Genomic DNA, 21,145 nt, shown 5'->3' with positions numbered 1-21,145 from the left:
AGAATCTAAGCAGTAGGGAGTAGACAAGACAAGTTAAGGGGCCGGAATTTCTATTTTTGAGCATCCAGTTCTTCCAGTGACTGCAGTGGGAGATAATCTAGCTCTATGTATTTTTGAACACTAATGTAACTACTATAGAATAAGTATTTAGAATAGATCTCTCAGTGAACAGAATTTGCTTTTGGCATCAGTTTACATATCTCATGAAATGCATCATTAAAAGAAAGCAAACAACTATGGGATTAAATAATTTATTACCATTGCTAAGATGAACACAGATACTTGATACCCAATTGTATGCAGAACTGTAAAAAAATAGTTTTAATACAGTATCAAAATTTACACAAGTGTAACGTCAAAAGACCAGTGTCCCTTGAATTAGCCCCTGCAGGTAAATACTACTGTTTTACTTCCCCCTCCCCACATATTATAGGAATACAACAATTTAAGTTTAATGATAAAACTGCTTGAGAGAAAAATATGGAAATGTAAGAAGCATTTTTTTATATATATATAATAACTATTTTAAAAATGCCATGTTTCAAAATTAACAGCCAGATTCTGCAGTCCTCACTCAAGGAAAAGGAATCAACAAGAGTTGTGCCTGAGAAAGGAATGCTGGATTGGAGGCCTTACAACTATGTTGAACGGTACCAAATAAAATGACAGAACAGATATAATTACTGCCACAAATTAATCCATAACAGTTTTCTGAAGACAGGAAGCTGATTTTACACTACCATATAAAAAAGGTTGCACAGCAGCCCAACTACATTCCACTAGCTACAAACCAGTAATACAACATATAACAAGCCCACAAAAAACAGAGGATATCACCTTTGAATCAAATTTTAGTAATCAAGAACAAACCCAAAACCTGGGAATTGTTGCATTCCTATTTTTTGATGCTCAGCTATGGTAAAAAGTTAAGTAACAGCATTCAGTCACAAGCCTGTCGCACATTCATACAAGAAAGTATTGTTGCATTTAGATATACAAGAAATACCTATCACAGCATTTCAATACACACAATCTAATGTTATACACATAGAAAAAAATAAACTAAGCACATCTAGGGCACCTCCTGGTCAAAACTCTGGCAATCTGAACAAGAGCTTTTAGCCTCAGAATAAATTAAAGACATGCTTTGAGAAGGATAAAAGTTTTCTTTGAAAGAACACTACAGTAGGCAAGGAAAGCTTTTCATAAAAGCAGTGCAATCTTTTAGACTCATATTTTTGCTAAATAAAACAGCATGTCTCTAAACTAAGTGGTAGAAATTAGCATTGGCAATTGGAAAATGCTCTCAGAAAAGAACTCTGATGGTGATTTTGGTTTGAGGTCTTAAATATTGTTACCTCAGTGTTCTATTCAAGGGATGGTGCCCATCACGTATGTCTCCAGGAGGCACCAAAGAGAATGAAAAAAGTCTATCTTCACTTTCATTTAGAAAGAAATTGTGTTTTACTACATGTACTGTAGTTTTTGCTACACTACTGGCTGGTTAGGAGATTTTATGGTCTTTTAGCACCTCAAAATGCAAGTATTCTAAAAAAAAATAATTTCAGCTGCAAATTGCCTAAGCACCATTAACTAATACTGTAGACTGAAGTGTGAGCTACCAAGTAACTGACTTTCTTGTAACTGTGATGACTGAAGGCACAGTTTTTTGGTGTCTCTCCACTCTGGTGAAAAACTCCTGCTAAACCTAATGGAAAATTCATTCAGACTCAATGAAGGTTCACTGTAACTATCTTTAAAAAAAAATCATGTTTGTGTATCTCCTGCAGAATACCAATTATGCTTTAAATAAGAAGCATTCAGATCTTTTCATTCTGAGTGTGTATTTTTGAATGACAATGCCATGGCTAAGAGGCAGAGTTTAACTATACAGTACACTGAAATGACAGTGCCAGGACTCTAGGGTACATAACTGTTGTTTGAAAGACTTTTATGAAGAAGCTGTGCCAATTTTCAAAGCAGTAGTGTAGTCAAGAGTAAACAGAGTTTACCCGCTTCTCAGTTGGAGAGTATGGAGTTTAGGTCAGTTTATCCACTTTTTTTTAACCACTTCACCACTGTTTCGAAGAAGTCATGTATACTGCATGTAGACATCCTGTGGTCGGCTGAGAAGTTACTGTGGATAGAATAAATTCCCTCTATCCGTCACTGGCCATATAAATTCTATCTTCTGAGAGAGGTGACACTCAGATCCTTTTACATAGGTCCCTTATATTGATTTCCTGACAAATGTTGTCTAATTCCAGGACATGAACCTGCAGCATCTCCAAGCTTCCGCCACACAACCTAAAGGCAAGTGATAGAAAGAGATGTCAGCTATATCAACCAACCAAAAGTGGATTTGTGTATCTGTATGCATCATACACACACACACACACACACACACACACACACACACACACACACACACACACTGTGCAGCATAGACAGAAATAGAGGCAGAGAGACAAAGTAAGAAGGAAGAATAAATTTTGAAGGAAATACAGTATCTTCATTTTTGACCATCTGTTACTTAGAAGTCTGTTCAGGAGCAATGTCTGTCTTGAAAACAAGAGTCAAGTTTATAAATCTTTATGCAATCGTTTATTAGGCAAAACTCCCATCAAAGTCAATTTCAGGCACACAGGCCCAAATGCAGCGAAGTGTTTAAGCAAGTTCTTAGCTTTAAGAACATGAGTAGTCCCACTGAAATCAACAGAAGTGGTCCTATACTTAAAGTTAAGCACATGCTCCAGTGCCTTTGCTGGATCAGGGTCATACATGTTTTAGTGAAAATGTTCAAGATTTTTCACAGTGTGGACTACAAGTGAACAGATTTGCTCCTTGTCCTCACCTCTGTTCCCTTTCATGTCTGTATTAAATACATGCCACAATTACAACAATTCTTAGCACAGAAAGGTAATATTAAGAAAGCATTTAGTGTATTCGTAGTTGGCTTTTAATGAAGTTTATAAACAGGAAACAAGAACAGTTAGCAACACATGACTTTGCATCTCTCTGTGGACCTCCAAGAAGCAAGAATTGGATCATTGGACAAGATTGGTTATTAGAAAGAGAAATAGAAGCAAGACAGGGTCAGAAGTAAAGATGAAATATGGGAGTACAAATTCAAGCACAGGGCTGTGAAGAGATTTGACTTTGGACCAGCTGGATGTCCCAAACCAAGATTCCAGAGCCCAACACCCTCTGAATTTTGTGTTCCAAATTGGCCCCACATTGTCACCTGAGTCCTGTCTGTTTTGAAGGAGATGGGTGGAATGAACAAAAAGGCTATTCCTAACAAAACAGTAACAGTAAAACTCATAGAAAACATGTCGATAACCAGAGACCAGTGTCACACCTATAGCACAGTAACTGACACCTATAGGCTAGTTTCGCAAAGGGACTTAAGTGTCCCGATGCCTCTAGAGTGAGGCAGCAGTGCACATGCTGAGAGGCAGAAACATAGGTGACTTTTACTGCAAAAACTTAGGTGCCTGCAGGGTCAGGCAGCAGGTGAGTGGGAGGCTGTGAATCACAGTGGTGCCTAAATCCCAAAGTCCCAGATTTAGGTGCCACTGGAATTCACAAAATCCACACTCAGCTGCCCCCTAACCCTCAAACTTAGTTGGCACCAAACTTTTTGCTGTAAAAGTTCCCTAGTCACCCAGCAATTGTAAGGATTAAGAAGCAGTTCCCTCATAACTTTTAGCACAGTGGTTAGGCTGTGAAAGATGCCCAGTTCCTCTTTATTTTTCCAGAGAGTCATTGGAGCAGGGGGACTGGATCCCAAGTGAGTGCCCTGCCCTATCCACCAGGCAATAGAGCCATTCTCACACTGTCTCCAGCCCAGTGACTTCAATTATTTAGCAAAGTGGAACAGCTTCAACAGGTGAGATTGAGGGAGACTCACATCAGACTATCCCATAGCTCAGTGGTTAGGGCCCGTACCTAAGAGGTGATAGATCCTTGTTCAAAACCCTTTTCATCAGGTGCATGGGGGTTAATATCAGAATTTGAATGGGACAACCACATGGGATCTCTCATCACCATCAGCAGCCATCTTTGCTTACGTGTGGAAAGCAACCTATATACGGGCCTTGAAGCTATTCCAGCATATTGAGTTTGGTACTAGTTAGGATTTTCACTGGCACCTTTCTGAATACAGAGTAATGTGGGCCAAACATCTCAGGAGTGGCCGCAAATGCCCACAAAGGCCCATTTGTCCTCAACCAAGTAATTGTATGTGGAACCTCATTTGTGTGGGCATGTCTAAGCAAGCAGATATGCCCCAGCTTGCTACACAGTAACTCTACAGTGCTCCAACAAGCCAGGCACCAAATAGCAATGTGGACGCTGCTGTGGCATGCTAGAAGTTTCCCAGTGGTGTGTGCCCTGATGTACTGTTGATACAAACAGTAGTATGTCAATAAGCACTAGCAGTAGTAGGGTCCACCGGGACAGTTAGCGTGCAGCACGCTGGAGCACCGCAGATTTACGGTGCAGCAAGCTGGGCAGAAGTTCTCATGCTTTTGAAAGCCAGCTCACAGTAGCTAATATGAGAGAATAACTCCAAACGTACCTAGGATTGTTACTTGTGATAAGACAGTGGCTAGAGGCTCCAATCAAAACCACACGTTTCACTGTACTAAGCACTGTATAAATGCAAAGTAAAAGGCCTGTTTCAAATGTATGTAGACACCCAATGTGAATAAAAAGAGGAATGTGTTAGAAATGGTTCCTCTTGAGGAACTGGCATAATTTCCATCATTAGTGTGGAATACACATGCATCCTGAGGGGAGAATGTGCCCCTTAGTGTAAGTTAGGGAATCCTTAGGGATGGAAAGTGTGCTGAAAACATTACAAGGCCTTCATATTTTGTGATGCAGACATTTTATAAACTGAAAAACCACATAGTAGATAAATATTTTTAAAACAAAACCAAAATTTTCAGACTTGACTAGTGATTTGGGGGTCTCAACAGTTAGAGTGCCCACCTGCCCTCTGAAAATCAGGTCCCTTTAAGATGTCCCAAACTGAACACCCCCAAAAAAGGTACCCCAAAAAATCAGTAGTGACTATTGAAAACCCTGACCCAGAATACAGAGGCAAAATGATCACATGACAAACATTTCACCTAAAAAAACAAAGCAAAACAGGAGCAAAGTAGTGATTCTGTAAGCCCTAGGAAACTACAGTGAGAATGAAAACAAAAGAATAATTAGCTAATCAAAGGTTTGCCTTTCATCTGAATACACATGGATAACCTAAGGAGAAACAAACATTTAAAAAGTTTAAAGAATATATCTAAGTAATAATGGAGTAAAAACATTTAGCTTTTCCATGCTGAGCAGATGGAAAAAAAAAAAGAAAAGTATTTTTAAACAAACATGTTAAATTTAAAACTCAAAACATAAGTGCATTGGGAAGAAATGATTGTGTCAGATATAATACATGAACATTTCAGACATGAAATTACATAACTATTGGGAAGTTTTATGGATTACTATAACAATATTTATCATTTAGAAAATACTTTTTATCCATAAATCACAAAGCTCCGTGTACAGGTGGGTAATTATCACTAGCATTTTATAGATGGTAAAATGGAGGCACCAAGATGTTAATACACCTCTACGCCGATATAACACTGTCCTTGGGAGCCAAAAAATCGTACTGCGTTATAGGTGAAACTGCGTTATATCGAACTTGCTTTGATCTGCTGGAGCACGCAGCCCTGCTCCCCCGGAGCGCTGCTTTACCGCGTTATATCCGAATTCGTGTTATATCGGGTTGTGTTATATTGGGGTAGAGGTGTATACCTGCCAAATGTCACACAGAGATTAGACATCTTTTAACATCCTAGTCTTGATGACAAAGCTGTGAATAAAACCCAGGTCTCCTGAGTCCCATTCTAGTGTCTTATCCATTGGACCACTTTCTCTCTTTATAGAGATATATTTATATATTATAACATAAAATATGCTGACCAAAGTGCAATGATTATTTAGTTCATAAAAATTCAGTAAATTATATTATTGAAAAATCAGAGTGTAATTGGCTTAATTTTTATATGAAAACTTTAAAGGCACATTGTCAGCAATTTTAAAATATTAATAACCTGGGTACAAATATTGTTTTGGGTTTCAGTACAGAATACAAAATTAAGCACATTAAACTTACATTGCACATTTTTCTGACTATAGCTTTTTCTGTCTCACTAAGGTCATGATCATATTCTTTACCATGCTGCCGATCTATATTTTCCTGAGCTTCCAAGACCTGGGTATGTTAAAAAAAAAAGTAAATTTTATTTTACAAATGAAATTTGTTCTTCAACTACAATAAGAATATTAAGAAATTTAACCTCTAAAAAGGCCTTTTCAGTGTAAGAATATGCATGTGTAATTGAATAATAGATTTAAGTGTAATGAAGCAGATCAGAGTATGTAGTCAGCACACAATTCCTCCAGTATACAATGAAATTGGACTAGATTTAAAAACTTGATGCAGAAATTACTGGGTGAGGTTCTATTGCCTCTGTTATGCAGGAGGTCAGAACAGATGATCAGAATGGTCTCTTTTGGCCTTAAGATATGAAAAGGGCTGCACCTTACATCAATACTATAACCTACATGGAACTTGTACACAGTAGAACCTAAAGGATATGAACACCAGAGTTACAGACTTACCAATCAACTGGACACCCTGTGAAACTGGAAGTCATCAATCAGACAGTAGCGCATAGAAACAAGAGAAAAAAAGCAAATACTGTACTGCCTCGGGGCATTAGACCTGAGGCTCTGGGCCTCAGCCACTGGAGGGTTGGGCTGCAGCTGCAGGGTCGGAGGCAGGGGGGACGGGGCAGTCGGGCTCCAGGCGGGGGTGGGGCTTGGGGCTTCTGACCCTTGGGAGCACCATGGCTCTGTTCCTGGCTTCAGCCCCACAGGGGGTGCCAGGGCTTGGGTCTTCAGCCCCATGGCTCTGCTCCTGGTTTCACTGGGAGTGCCCCAGTGCTCACCCTGTAGCTAAAGCCCCGATCCTCACCCCACTCCCTCCTGCTGAAATCAGGAGTGGAGCTGCTGGGCTGAAGCCCCAAGTCCCAATGCCCTGCCCCAGCTGAAGCCAGGAACAGAGCTGCGAAGCTGAAGCGCCGATCCCTGGTCCTATAGGCACCAACTCCATGGGTGCTCTGGGGCTGGAGCATCCACGGGAAAAAAATAGTTGGTGCTCAACCCACTGACAGGCCCCACCAATCAGCTCCTCTCCTTCTGTCCTAGTGCCCCCCACCCACCACAGTCAGCTGTTCAGCGGTGTACAGGAGGTATTGGGGATGAGAGGGAGGAGTGGAAGCAGCAAGGGGCAGAATGGGGGCAGGGGCAGAGCGGGGGCAGGGAGAGGTGGGACAGGAAATGGTGCGGCAGGGTTGGGGGCTTAGGGGAAAGGGTGTAGTGGGGGCAGGGCCTGGGGCAGAGCGGGGGTTGAGCACCCCCTGGGAACACAGTCAGCACCTCTGCCTGGCGCCACTCCCCCACTGAAACCAGGAGCAGTCTGGCGATTCCCACAGGGCAGAAGCTGGGAACGGAGCTTTGGGGCTGAAGCCCTGAGCCCCAGTGCCCCCTGCAAGGCTGAAACCAGGAGCTAAGCTGTGGGGCTAAGCTGAAACCCAAGGCCCAGCGCTCCCCCCAGGTCTAAAGCCCCGAGCCCTGGTGCTGCTGAGGGGCAGAAGCCCTGAGCCCCCCCGCTGGAAGCCTTGGTGGCCCTTAAGGTCAGAAGCTCCAACACACACCCCCTGCTGGGAGTCCTGACCCTCCCCAACCCTGCAGTGCAGCCTCAATTCCCCCATGTCTGAAGTCCATTACGTCATTTTCAGAGTTACTATAATTTCAGAGTTACAGACAACCCCCATTCCCAAGGTGTCCGTAACTCTGAAGTTCTACTGTATCTCTACATGGAAATATGGCTTTTGGGTGATAAAACAATTCTGGCCATAACATAAAAGCATGTGCTTCCATATGAAATGTTCACCTTGTTATTTCATATGTAAAAACACTCAATGGATTAGATTCAAATAAAAAAAATCCATGCCATTCACTCAGCCCTACTAATTTAATATCGGTTCCTAGAAGTTAACTTCTTCCCATTTAGGATTGAGGACTTAGTGTAAATGTTCTACTTGTCACAAGCAAGAGTGGTACCTATGCTTTCCATTTTACTAGCTAATTAGTCATCTACTTCCTGTAAATATGCACAAAAACGATGGACCCATTGACATCAATGTGCTTTGGACTATGCCCTTGGGATTTGGATTCAGGCGAGGATCCTGATTCAGGAGAGCACTTACACACACACACTTAACTTTGAAGTCCATGGAATTTAAACTTAAGCAGGTGCTCAAATGCTTTACTACAGGGCTGCCCGGGGGGGGGGGGGCAAATGGGGCAATTTGCCCCAGGCCCCGGGCCCTGGAGGGGCCCTGCGAACCCTGGCTGAGAATCCCTTCCCTGGCTAGAGGCGCCTTTTTAATTTTTACTCACCCGGAGGCGGTCCGGGTCTCCGGAGGCACTTTGGTGGCGGGGGGCCCTTCAGTTGCTCTGGGTCTTCGGCAGAATTTCGGCGGTGGGTCCTTCAGTGCTGCTGAAGACACGGAGCGAGTGAAGGACCCGCCGCCGCAGACTCGGAGCGCCGCCCGGTGAGTACAAGCGCCGCAGCGGGTGGCGCCTTTTTTTATGTCCGCTCCCCGCTTTGCCCCAGGCCCCCTGAATCCTCTGGGCGGCCCTGCTTTACTAAACTGAAGCTTTGGGGGGCACCTTTCTGAGATACACCACATAGGAGCTGACCTTTTGTGTTCTCCAGAGAATTGTATTAAAAATCAACTTAATGTTTAATAGACTTCAGTTTTGAGGAAAACAAAGATCTAATTTATTTTATTTTTGCTAAATATATATGTGGTGATGGTGAAAGGTGCTACTCTCTTCTAGGTTCTGAGTCACCGAGGTACAAACACTAAGGATGTAACTGGTTGGGTCATTACACCAATTGAATCTATTTCCCTATGTTAAGTTCTCCTCACACCTTCTATGGGCCATCTTAATTATCACTTCAAAAAGTTTTTTTTCCTCCTGCTAACGATAGCTCATCTCAATTGATTAGACTCTGCCTGTTGGTATGCATACTTCCACCTTTTCATGTTCTCTGTATGTATAAATATCTCCTGTCTGTGTGTTCCATTCTATGCATCCGAAGAAGTGAGCTTTAGCTCACGAAAGCTCATGCTAAAATAAATTTGTTAGTCTTTAAGATGCCACAAGTACTCCTGGTTTTTTTTTGCGGATACAGACTAACACGGCTGCTACTCTGAAACCTATCTAGACAGTTATTAAAGGGTTTGTGGAGGTTAAGTCACTCCTGGATGGAAAGTAAAACTTTCTGAAATTCCTTTATGTTGCAGAGCATCTGCACAAAAGGAGGGTCAGTGGCGAACTTCATCTTACACTGTGGGTATGTCTACATAGGGATAAAAAACCCACGGCTGGCCTGGGTCAGCTGGCTCGAGACCCAGAGCTCGTGCTGCAAGGCTGAAAAATCGCTATGTAGACGTTCAGGCTCAGACTTCAGCCCAAACTTTGGGACCCTGTGACGGTGGAGGGTCCCACAGCTTGAGCTCCAGCCCAAGCCTGAATGTCCACACAGAGATTTTGAGCCCCGACAGCCCAAGCTCCACAAGCCCGAATCGGCTGACCCAGGCTATCTCCTGCCATGCCACAGGTCTTTTATCCCTGTGTAGACATACCCTCAGTGATCCTAAGTCAGGAGCCTTAGGCTGGTCTACAGTTAGGACTTGTAAACCAACTAAAGGTATGACATCAACATGCACAAATTAAAGTACATTACCCCCCATGTGGTGCTCTCACTCAGGAATAAAGGATTAACTTACAGCAAATTAAGACCACTTTACTCCTGAGTGACATCATCCACACAGGGGTTTAATGTGCTTACACTGACTTCAGGCATTTAGATGATTCACCTTAACTTTCCTTAGTGCAGACATTCCTGCAGAAGTTTCACCAGAATAACAATGTCAAATGGGGAGAGGAGGTGATTTTTTAATCAAATAATTATACCAGTGTACGCAAGTACACACACACACACACACAAACTTATATTGATCAAAAAGGACTAATACTGGTATAGCTTATTCCCCTTCCTGTACTGGAATAACCTACACCAAAATAAGCATTTTTATACTGCTGTTGTAATGCAGTTATAGCAGTTTTTACTGATTCAACTAGACTAGTGTAGTTTAAAAACAAAAATCAGTAAACATTTCTAATGCAGACAAGGCCTTGCACAGGGGCTGAGGCAGCAACAAGGGACTGCGTTTAAGTACAGAGATTCCATGAGAGTCCCAGGCTTATCTATACACAAAAGCTTTCCCACTTTATAGATACCAGCGTAGTTAAAGTAGAACAATCCCATTACTGTAGACAGAGTGTTGTTGGTATAAAGGGGCCTTCTACTGGCATAGCTATTCCTATATAGAAAGGGAATAAGCCCTACCAGGAAAAGGCACCTGTATGCTAGTATAACTGTGTTCATACTAGGGCTTGTGCCACCCCTAACCAAAACAGTTATACGGGTAACTTTCCAGTACAGATCAGGCCCAAGAGAGACAGAGGTCCAAGTGAGCTGACTCTTGGAGACAGGGCAGTGGAGGGAGTTGCCTTATGTGTTGTTTGTGACCACCTCTTTTCAAGGGATCAGGACTCGTGTACATTTTTCAGTCTGGCTGAAAGGAAGAAATTTTATTTAACTGGATAAAATTTAGCACACACAGGGAAATGCCTAGCATCATTCATCTCTATTTCTGCCTCCTGATACAATTCCTATCAAGATAAAAGCAGGGGCATCACATCACAGAAAACTAAATTTTGTATACATCTAACCATTTTAATAACTCTAATGAGTACTTTACCACTGTAAACACATCCACTTACACTATCAGACACTATCAAAAGCATGTTGATAATTGTTCCTGTTATATCCTTGGGGCAGCCGGTGTAGGAAGCAATCACTTGAGGCCAGAGAGCAGGCAGCTAACCAAAACCTCCATTTTATTTACAGATATACAGAGAGCTCACTCAGCTGGTTGAAACCGGCTGAGCTAACCCATAATAATCTAACTCAGTTGCCATAGCAACAAAAACCATGACAACCAAATACACAACAGTTCCAATCAAAGCGATTTGTCAGAGGCTATACAGAGATAACTACAATAATCTTATTTTGTAAATCCACATGATCTCTAGGCTAAGTTGTTTTGTGCAGCTTTGTTTTCCATAATGACAGCAGGTGAAATTCACCCATCTGTGGAGGGCACACACAAGACCTTTGGTGCTGCTGAAACATGCACTTCTCAAGCACAGAGGAAACTGAATGGCTTCCTCACCCCGGATACTACAGGGCTGGGATTTGTACTGCCCCCAAGCAGACTGGGTGTAGGGGAGCAGCCACAGGAACCTCAATTATGTGCAGGTGGCAGGAGGCTAGTCCTAAGGTACAGTAGTGGATGCGGAGAGGCTGCCCAAACCCTGACATTCTGCTGAAGGAATGGCTTTCACTGCCACAATGTCTAAACATTTAACCAGCATAAAAGCTGTTTACTCAAGCTTTATGTAGGAGAATTCCATGTCACCCATCCATATGACTTCACTGGCACTTTTGTCTGAGTGAGGAGTGCAAAACTGGGCCCCTTAAGTAACTAATTTATCCTTACATCATTTCCTGGTATGGCAGGTAAGGAGTTACAGTGAGTATTATTCCCATTTTCAAATGAGTAAGCTGTGTAAAAATGATTCGCCCATACCTCACAGAAGGTTATCACTGTCAGACCTGGGAGTTCCTGGTTCTATGCTCAGACCATTAGGTCACACCTTTCTCTGTCAATTAGTTAACACAATTGTCCAAACTGTCACGAAAGGAGAAAAGATTTCTATTGCATAGCTGATGCATATATAGTGGTGGGACCGTGTACTTGCACAGTTGCCATGTGAAATCTCATGATATGCTAGATACCTCCTGACTGGTCATTGTACCATTTTGTTTCATTAAGGGAAGTAGTTGCTGCTAAAGTCACAAAGAGCCAGACTGTGAGCTCTCTGCTCACATAATTCCTTAGAAATCAACAGGACTATTTCCTGTGTGCTCAGCAAAGTAAAAAAGAGGTTCACAATCTGGACCAAAGTTAGCATGAGAACTGAAGAGATTATCATGCATCGTTTTCAGCACTACATAATAGTATAATCACACTCTCTGAAATCACATGACAAAGTCCATACCATTCATGTGCATACTGTATAATTTGGTTTCATTTTTATAAAAAATGTGTTTGTGATATTCATATTATTCAACTTATACTGTAGCAGAGAATACATCTAGTCCACAGAACGCTTGTCCCAACCTTCATCATAATCATAGTCATAAAAGAAAATATGTATCATTTATTATGGGAACACAATGGGGCCCATTGTGCTAGACACTGTATGCTCACAATGGAGATAGTCCCTGACCCAAAGAGCTCACACTCTTAAGTACATGACTGAAACAAAAAATAATGTTGTATATGAAGATATTGCAGGGATATTGCTCTAAGTACAATGGAACATATGTCAAACAACATACGTAACATTCTGCATATACTGTATGGGAGTGTGTTACCTTAATAGCATTTACCACTGCTTCAGGCTGCTGAGAAGGTGAGACATGTCCACTGAAGCTAGCTGGATGGTTTGGAGAGCAGTAACTCCCATCCGCCCCTGATGGCATCCTAAGGGGACCCTTAGTAGAAAATTAAAAACTATTTAATAATGAAAGATGTTTGTAAAAAGTCAGTTTATCATGTGAGCATGGAGGGCATATTTCATTCAAAACCTTTGCCTATCTCTATGACAAGTCTAAAACACCTCAGCTACATTGATCAAACTGCCTGAGTTTGATTCTCTAAAGATACTCGATACTCTTGTGAGTGGTCACCTATTATCACAGAGAGGAAACATGGTTAAGTGGTTAGAGCACAAGGCAGAATCAGATGCTTTGGCTCTATTCTCAGCTTTGCCACTAACTTAGCATCTGCAAGGTGTTCTACCAAGGTCTGTCTGTGCAGAGCAGCTTGCTGTACTGGAGCCTCACTGAAATCTTGAGCATGTCACTGAAACTCTGTGGCTCAGTTTTCCCATCTGGGAAATTAGCATACTACTACTTACAGACAGTCTTCAGAAGGGTGTTGTGAAGCTTAAAGGTAAACAGTTTTGGCCCCAAATATAAGTGTCACAGTTCAGGGCAACTGTACCTGTTTTCACCTCCATGGTCCAGCTCCTCTGCCGTTACCTCTCTTGGGAAGAGACCTGTGTCTCTCTCCCTCTTGACAAGGGTTTTTCCAAGCTGCACAGTTCCCTGCCTACACTGAGTTCCCAGCAAGTCAGGCTACCTAAGCAGGCCTGCTTTGCTTTCTCCTCAGAGGCTATACACAGAACAATTGCCCTCAATTAAAAGTTTCCACACAGCCCATTCTGAGCAAACACATATATTTTCAAGGTGAAGGCATTACAGAGGAAACGTATTACAACAATAAACAAAACCTACACACATGCTAATAAGCTTAGCAGAGATCATCCCAATTCCAGCAAGGGCTCAGGAAGGATTCAGTCCATGAATTCCCACCAAGATTTTTTTCTGCGGTCACAAGTTCAGAACAGCTTTTGTTCAGAACAAGCACACCCAGGACTCAGAGTCATTCATTTATACAGTTTGGGTCTTTGACCTTGGGACCCTGGGAACAGGTAATCAGCAAAGGTCCCCTCCTCAGGGCAAAGCTTCAAAACATGAACTCTTGTGTACCCAGAGAGGGTATATTTGCCTACACCTCCCCCTAGAGATTTTCTGGGAAACTCACCTAGATTTGTTTGTCCCATAAGTTCATTTTTGTCTGGCATGTTGTTTTAAATAGTCCTTTGATCCTCATAACACTTCCCAGGGTTTACACTAGTCACATCTCCCCTACTGAAGTTACATAGAATTGCACATTAACACAAACTCTGCATTTTGAATACAATGGACTCCAAAGGTACTTAAACTTAATTCAGTACGTTTTTTTTCCCAAGGATTTTGCAGGAAGTCACTGTATCTGTCACAGTAGGTTTTGAGAATGCCTAACCTCAATCAAAATGTTTCCATGAGTGGGAGTGGATTTTTTAATTACAGTTACATTGACGGGAAGAGTTTAATTTTGGAACATTCCCCTGTAGAGTTCGCAGCCCAAATACTGCTGTATCTTATTTGGAGAGGGGCAGTGTGAGTGGGGAAAGATACATGACACCTGATTTATCCTTTTCCCACTTTAAACGTATGCAGTCTGCTAAAGATAAAGTGACAGGTGGGTCCTCGAAAGTCACCTGCATTCTCTCACTGCTTGTGCAATGGCATCAAATGTTACCAGCCTTGGAAGCAGCTCCCATTTATGGAGATATGGCTCAGACAGCAGCCTGGCAAGTCCATTCTCTTTACTTTTGGCCTGTGGCATTCAGAAATACCATGGGTGGCATCAGTAGATCTTCTCCCACTCTGAGAGGAGTGTAGACTTCCAGTGAGTAGGGGAATGAGTCAGTGAAGGAAAAGGGAAGGGATAGCTCAGTGGTTTGAGCATTAGCCTGCTAAAATCAGGGTTGTGAGTTCAACCCTTGAGGGGGCCATTTAGGGATCCGGGGCAAAAATCTGTCTGGGGATTGATCCTGCTTTGAGCAGGGGGTTGGACTAGCTGACCTCCTGAGGTCCCTTCCAACCCTGATATTCTATGAGAGGAATTTAAAAAATGTAACAATACAAAAACTCAAAAGAAAAAAAAACACCAATGATACAGAGACAAAAATGGATAGGGGAGAGGGAAAGCCAAGAGAGTAGCAGCTGGCCTTGCATGAGAAGATGCAGGATATGTCTACGCTGCAATAAAAAACCTGCAGCACCACCTCTCAGAGCCTGGGTCAACTGATGCAGGGTATGTCTGTACTTACCAGGGATCGACGCTGTGGCGATCGACCCACTCGGGGTCAAGTTAGTGGGTCTAGTAAAGACCCACTAAATTGACCACAGATAGCTTTCCTGTCAACTCCACCGGAATAAGAAGCATAAGGTAAGTCAACAGGAGAGTTTCTGTCCTCGACCCAGCACAGTGTAGACACTGCACTAAGTTGACCTAAGCTACGCCGATTCCAGCATGTTATTCATCTTATTGCGTAACTTCGGTCGACTTAATCCCGTAGTGTAGACCTATCCTCAGTCTCACGGGGTTTAGGCTGCAGGGTGAAAATTGCACTGTAGAAGCTTGGGCTCAGGCTGGACCCCAGGCTCTGAGACACACACTCTGTGCAGGCTCCAGCCCAAACCTGAACAGCCACACTGCAACTGTTAGCCCCTCAGCGTGAGCCCCACGCTCCTGAGTCAGCTGACCTGGGCCTTTTACTGCAGTGTAGATGTGCCCTAAGGGGATACCCAAGCATAAAGAGTTTGGGGACCAGCATGATCTAGTAGGTGAAGCACTGAGGCAGGGATGTGCTGGCCACCACTTCCCAGAGCCCCCATTGGCCTGGGACGGCGAATCACGGCCAGTGGGAGCCGTGATCAGCCAAACCTGCAGATGCAGCAGGTAAACAAACTGGCCCGGCCCACCAGGGTGCTTACCCTGGTGAGCCGTGTGCCAAAGGTTGCCGATTCCTGCACTGAGGAAAGCTGGGTTGTATTATTAGCTCTGCCACTGATCTACTGTAAGACCTTGGTAAGTCACTCCCCTCTCTTCTTCTGTTTCACCTCTCACCCTTCGTCTGTCTTGACCATTTACATTTGTAAACTCTACAAGGCCGGGGCTGTCTCTCACACTGACCATGTCTACACTATAGACTTCATCCAGCATAGCTATGCCGGCCAGAGGTGACTGACATAGCTAGATAGACAGAAGCCAGTAAAAGCTGCATCAACACTAGAAGCACTTTGCCAGTATAGTATAATGGTATAGGTATACTGGTAAAGCATCCCTAGTGTAGACATGGCCTATGTGCTTAGCTGGGGCCTTTAGGTACTTCTGTAATAGTAAAATCACAATAGCCACTGATCTAAGCATTTAAACAACAAACAACAACAGTTAGTAATTCTTTTCAATAGGGACTTAGAGTTGGCATTGTGCTGCAATAACTTCACTAGCTAAGTAAACATTTGCTGTCTGAGCACCTCAACTTGCAGTATTCAAAGGAGTTCCTATAACGACAATAAAGAGCAAAAGGCAAAACTGCTGTGCTGAAGTAACCTTATCTAGCAGCCTACTTCGGTGAAATGCTAAAAATACAGTCTTGCAATAGCAACCCAATAACACCACAGAGAGAAACAGCTATGTAATACACTTAGGAGGTGCTGATGATCTTTTCAACTTGACCTGTTCTAATATGATCCCTTGCTGTTTTCATCCTTCACACAGAACTTAATTGAAAAAGGAAGAAAACCATGCAAAGGAAAACAAAGCAAAAGAAATCATTTAGAAGTTGCTAAAACAGAGGAAAATATGTCTCCTTCCAACATTTTTTTTCTTGGAAACACTGTATTATATACAAAATTCCCTAATTATTTGTTCTGTAGAAATGGGAATGCATTTCTGTTATAATCATAATAGTTAATAGTGCCAAGAGCCTCCAATGAAAATCAGTGCCTCAGTGTGCTAGGTCCTGTGCAAACACATAATATGAGACAGTCTCTCTCTCAAAGAGCCTGCAATCTAAATAGAAAAGACAAAGAGGGGGACGGGGGGAGAAGAGGCACAGGGAAGTGACATGCAACTGAATTCCCTGACAATATTGCATAAGAAACAACCTGAGTTTGTATGTTCTGAGTGATTTTATGAAAACATTTTGGGCCTGTGTCTCCATTATGTTACCCCTGATATAGATATGTACACCAGTGCAAAGTGTAAATGACTGCACAACATGAAGGGAACAGAGAATTATCTGATTATTACAGACAAGGAGCCTGATCCTGAGACTTCCTGGGAATTCACAGCACACTGAGATTCTGGGATTGAGGCCCATGTGTGAAAAATCCTAGAAATAAAAGCATAGCTACAGAAATGAGAATGCTCCTATATAGACATCATAAATTGTATGCTGAACACATGTAAACGAGTGTTTAGATCAGCATTTGAAACCAGTTTAGGTTCTCAAGCATCTCATCCTGTACCATTCAATTTTTCAAAGGATGTTGGGATTTTTCTTTTTTATGAGAAAGTGATTAAAACAATTGTAACTGATGGCATATGAACCTAGTAACTGGGCTGATAACACTGACATACAAATGTATTTACCACGATATATAGTGAATCTTACCGTTCTCCGAAGTGATATACTGGTATCAATTTGGGAAGAGAGTTTGGATTTATTTTTCTGTTATATAAAGTAAAAATGTATAGATCTGCTAGTCACTGGACAAGCCTAAAGCTACCCTTTTGGAAAGGAAATAAGTGTTCAAAGGGGAGAGAAGAAAGGAGTAATAAAATAGATTGGAGCAATTCTGTTTTGGGAAAAATTCTCTCAGGTCCATTTGTTTTCTTATGAGTCAATATTTTCAGTTTCCTTACTGACCCCATGGCCAGTGAAAATGCTGGCCAATTTCAAACTGTGTAAAATAAATATTGATATTAAAAGCAAGGAAAATACAAGATGCTGCACAGGCATCTAAAACTTCTCATATGCCAGAAAATATGAGTCCTGCAAGTTGTGCTGCTGTCAAGAGTCCATGCCTTCCTGCAGGCGCTATGATTTCTTCCAGGAAGTCACTTCTGTGTATGCACAGAATGCTTACCCCCACCACTGTCCCCAACTGAACATGAGAACTAGTTGTGAACATTTATGGTTCAAAGCAACCATTGTTCTCAAGGCAAATCCAACGCACACATTCATAAGAGGTGTTTGGAAAATGAATCTTTCTCCCTCAGGCATCCATCCCCTTTTGTTCTTTCACAAGAGACAACAGCTTCCTATGCACTACAAAAGGTGCTTTACTGCCCCTGATTGCCATCCATCTGAGCAGCTCAATGTGGCTTACAAAGACTCGCCCGAAGTTGTTTACTTTGTGAGAGTAGACTCTAAAGATAGACCTCAGTTTTTCATTTTGGATCTGGACATCAAGCATGCCAAAGCTGGGAGCTGTTTGGAGCTCAGGTTTTGGTTTGGCCCATTAAGTAGATAACCAGTTAAGAGTCAAAGAACTGGTTGGGGATCTCAGTGCTACCAACTTTGGTGTACTTCCTTATCAGGGGTTTTGGTCTGGGCCACTTCTGGCAAATAGTGGCAGTGCTGCATCATCAGACTGATCTTCTGCAGCAGTACTGAAAGGAGTCACTAGGGATGCTTATGAACTAATAAATAAAGGATAAGGTCAAGGATTTCTAAAGAAACTACAGTAAAAGCTGTTTTATCTGGCACTTCACCAACCGGAAAGATCTATAAACCGGTATTTCTGATCTTCATTGAAATTCTGGTTTATAGTCTGGTTGGCATGGGGTTGGGGCGTGGGAAGGGGTGTGGAGCATGGGTTCTGGGAGGGAGTTTGGGTGTTGGAGGGGCTCAGGGCAGTGGGTTGGGGTGGGGAGGAGGTGTGGGGTGCCAGATCTTAGGGGTGCTCTGCTCGGGCAGCTTCCTACAAGTGGTGACCTGTCCTGGCTGGTCCTAGGCTGAGGCATGGCAGGCAGCTCTGTGCACTGCCTCTGCCCGCAGGTGCTGCCCCCACAGCTCTCATTGGCCAGGGTTCCCAGCCAGTGGGAGCTGCGGAGCTAGTGCTCGGGGCGGTGGCAGCACGCGGAGTCGCCTTCCACACCTCCACCTAAGAGCAGCCGGGACAGGTTGCTACTTGTGGGGAGCCGCCCGAGGTGAGCACCCCCGAGATTTGACACCCACCACCTCCTCCTGTGCCCCAACTTGCTGCCCTGAGACCCCTCCTGTACCCAGACTCCATCCCAGAGCCTGTGCTCCACACCCCCTCCCAAACCCAAACTCTCTTCCTCTTAGTTAACTGGCATTTTTCACTTACTGGCACCCCCAATTCCCTCAACATGCTGGATAAAATAACTTTTACTGTAGTAAGTGTGAGTGCCTCCATTTTTGGTTGTCCAACCTGAGACCTCCAAAAGGGGACCAATTTTCAGAAGGAAAGTGCTCAGCACTTTTTGAGAATCAAGCCTCTTTGAAGTGTCTCAAAAGAGACACCCCAAAACTGAGGCAAACTAAACCTCTAGTCACTTTTGAAAATCATGATCTATGTTTGGAAAATGTAAAAAAATTAAAGCTGATTCTTATATTGAAAGTGAAGCTAGGTAAAAGTCTTGGTATTCTGATGATTGATGGATGCCAAGTGAAGTCTTGGATGATTCTGCAGCACAGCAGGTGGGATTCTCTATTAAATGCCCACAAGAGGTACCTACATAGTTACTAATTACAATAGCAATTTCTTAGGGTGGCCAGGAGCCTGCCACATGAGAGTTGTGGAGTGGCCTGAATTCCACCCCCATAGAAGAAAGCATTTAGAAGCAGGTCCTTGCTTCTTTGTTAAAATAAGTGCACTCAGGGTTCCTTCACCCCATAACTGCAAGACCTCTTGCACCTTATTCTGAGGCAGCTGGTTCTGGCTACTGCAGAGACAGACACTGAAATAGACTGACCACTGGTTTGATCCACTATGGCAGTTCCTATGGTCACTACTGGGCACTGTAGATCCATTATGAGCCTGAGAATCATAGAATCATAGACTATCAGGCTTGGAAGGGACCTCAGGAGGTCATCTAGTCAAACCCTCTGCTCAGAGCAGGACCAATTCCCAACTAAATCATCCCAGCCACAGTTTTGTCAAGCCTGACCTTAAAAACCTCTAAGGAAGGAGATTCCACCACCTGCCTAGGTAACCCATTCCAGTGCTTCACCACCCTCCTAGTGAAAACGTTTTTCCTAATATCCAACCTAAACCTGTCCCATTGCAACTTGAGACCATTACTTCTTGTTCTGTCATCTGCTACCACTGAGAACAGTCTAGATCCATCCTCTTTGGAACCCTCCCATCATCCAGATCATTAATAAAGATTTTGAACAAAACCGGCCCCAGGACCGACCCCTGAGGCATTCCGCTTGATATCGGCTGCCAACTAGACATCGAGCCGTGATCACTACCCATTGAGCCCAATGACCTAGCCAGATTTCTATCCACCTTATAGTCCAATCATCCAATCTATACTTGTTTAACTCGCTGGCAAAAATACTGTGGAAGACCGTATCAAAAGTCAAGATATATCACGTTCACTGCTTTCCCCATATCCACAGAGCCAGTTATCTCATCATAGAAGGCAACCAGGTTGGTCAGGCATGACTTGCCCTTGGTGAATCCATGTTGACTGTTCTTGATCACCTTCCTCTCCTCCAAGTGCTTCAAAATGGTTTCCTTAAGGACCTGCTCCATCATTTTTCCAGGGACTGAGGTGAAGCTGACCGGTCTATAGTTCCCCAGGTTCTTTTTCTTCCATTTTTAAATATGGGCACTATATTTGGCTTTTTCCAATCATCCGTAATGCACATTGGAAAGCATAATCCCAACTATACATATAAAATGATGGGGGCTAAATTAGCTGTTTCCACTCAAGGAAGAGATCTTGGAGTCATTGTGGATAGTTCTCTGACAACATCCACTCCATTAAGAAATAGACAGATAATAGGACAGAAAATATCATGTTGCCTCTATATAAATCCATGGTACACCCACATCTTGAATACTGTGTGCAAACGTGGTTGCCCCATCTCAAAAAAGATATATTGGAATTGGAAAACGTTCAGAAAAAGGCAACAAAAATTATTAGGGGTATGGAACGGCTTCCTTATGAGGAGAGATTAATAAGACTGGGACTTTTCAGCTTGGAAAAGAGATGGCTAAGTGGAGATATGATTGAGGTATATAAAATCATGACTGGTGTAGAGAAAGTAGATAAGGAAGTGTTGTTTACTACTTCTCATAACACAAGAACTAGGGGTCACCAAATGAAATTAACAGTCAGCAAGTTTAAAACAAACAAAA

The 21,145-nt window shown here is 42.9% G+C and overlaps 1 protein-coding gene across 5 annotated transcripts in view; it reads right to left on the bottom strand.

Moving 5' to 3' along the window:
• Window positions 1–367: 367 nt before the first annotated feature.
• CCDC85A (coiled-coil domain containing 85A) overlaps window positions 368–21,145 on the bottom strand; it is a 178,424-nt gene continuing 157,646 nt past the window's right edge. For 2 of the 5 annotated variants that reach the window (XM_045008676.1, XM_045008678.1), the window contains one exon: window positions 368–2,307. In XM_045008676.1, the coding sequence (XP_044864611.1) occupies window positions 2,218–2,307 (90 nt within the window). In that variant the 3' untranslated portion in view covers window positions 368–2,217. Of the gene's footprint in view, window positions 2,308–6,184; window positions 6,284–12,718; window positions 12,839–21,145 lie in introns of all 5 variants that reach the window. The other 3 variants (XM_045008671.1, XM_045008673.1, XM_045008674.1) reach the window with 3 other exon arrangements.

The sequence above is a fragment of the Mauremys mutica genome, chromosome 3 (genome assembly GCF_020497125.1).
Source record: "Mauremys mutica isolate MM-2020 ecotype Southern chromosome 3, ASM2049712v1, whole genome shotgun sequence".
Taxonomy (NCBI): Eukaryota; Metazoa; Chordata; order Testudines; family Geoemydidae; genus Mauremys; species Mauremys mutica.
Note: the sequence above shows the minus strand (reverse complement) of the source record. Positions and strands in the feature narration are given on the sequence as shown.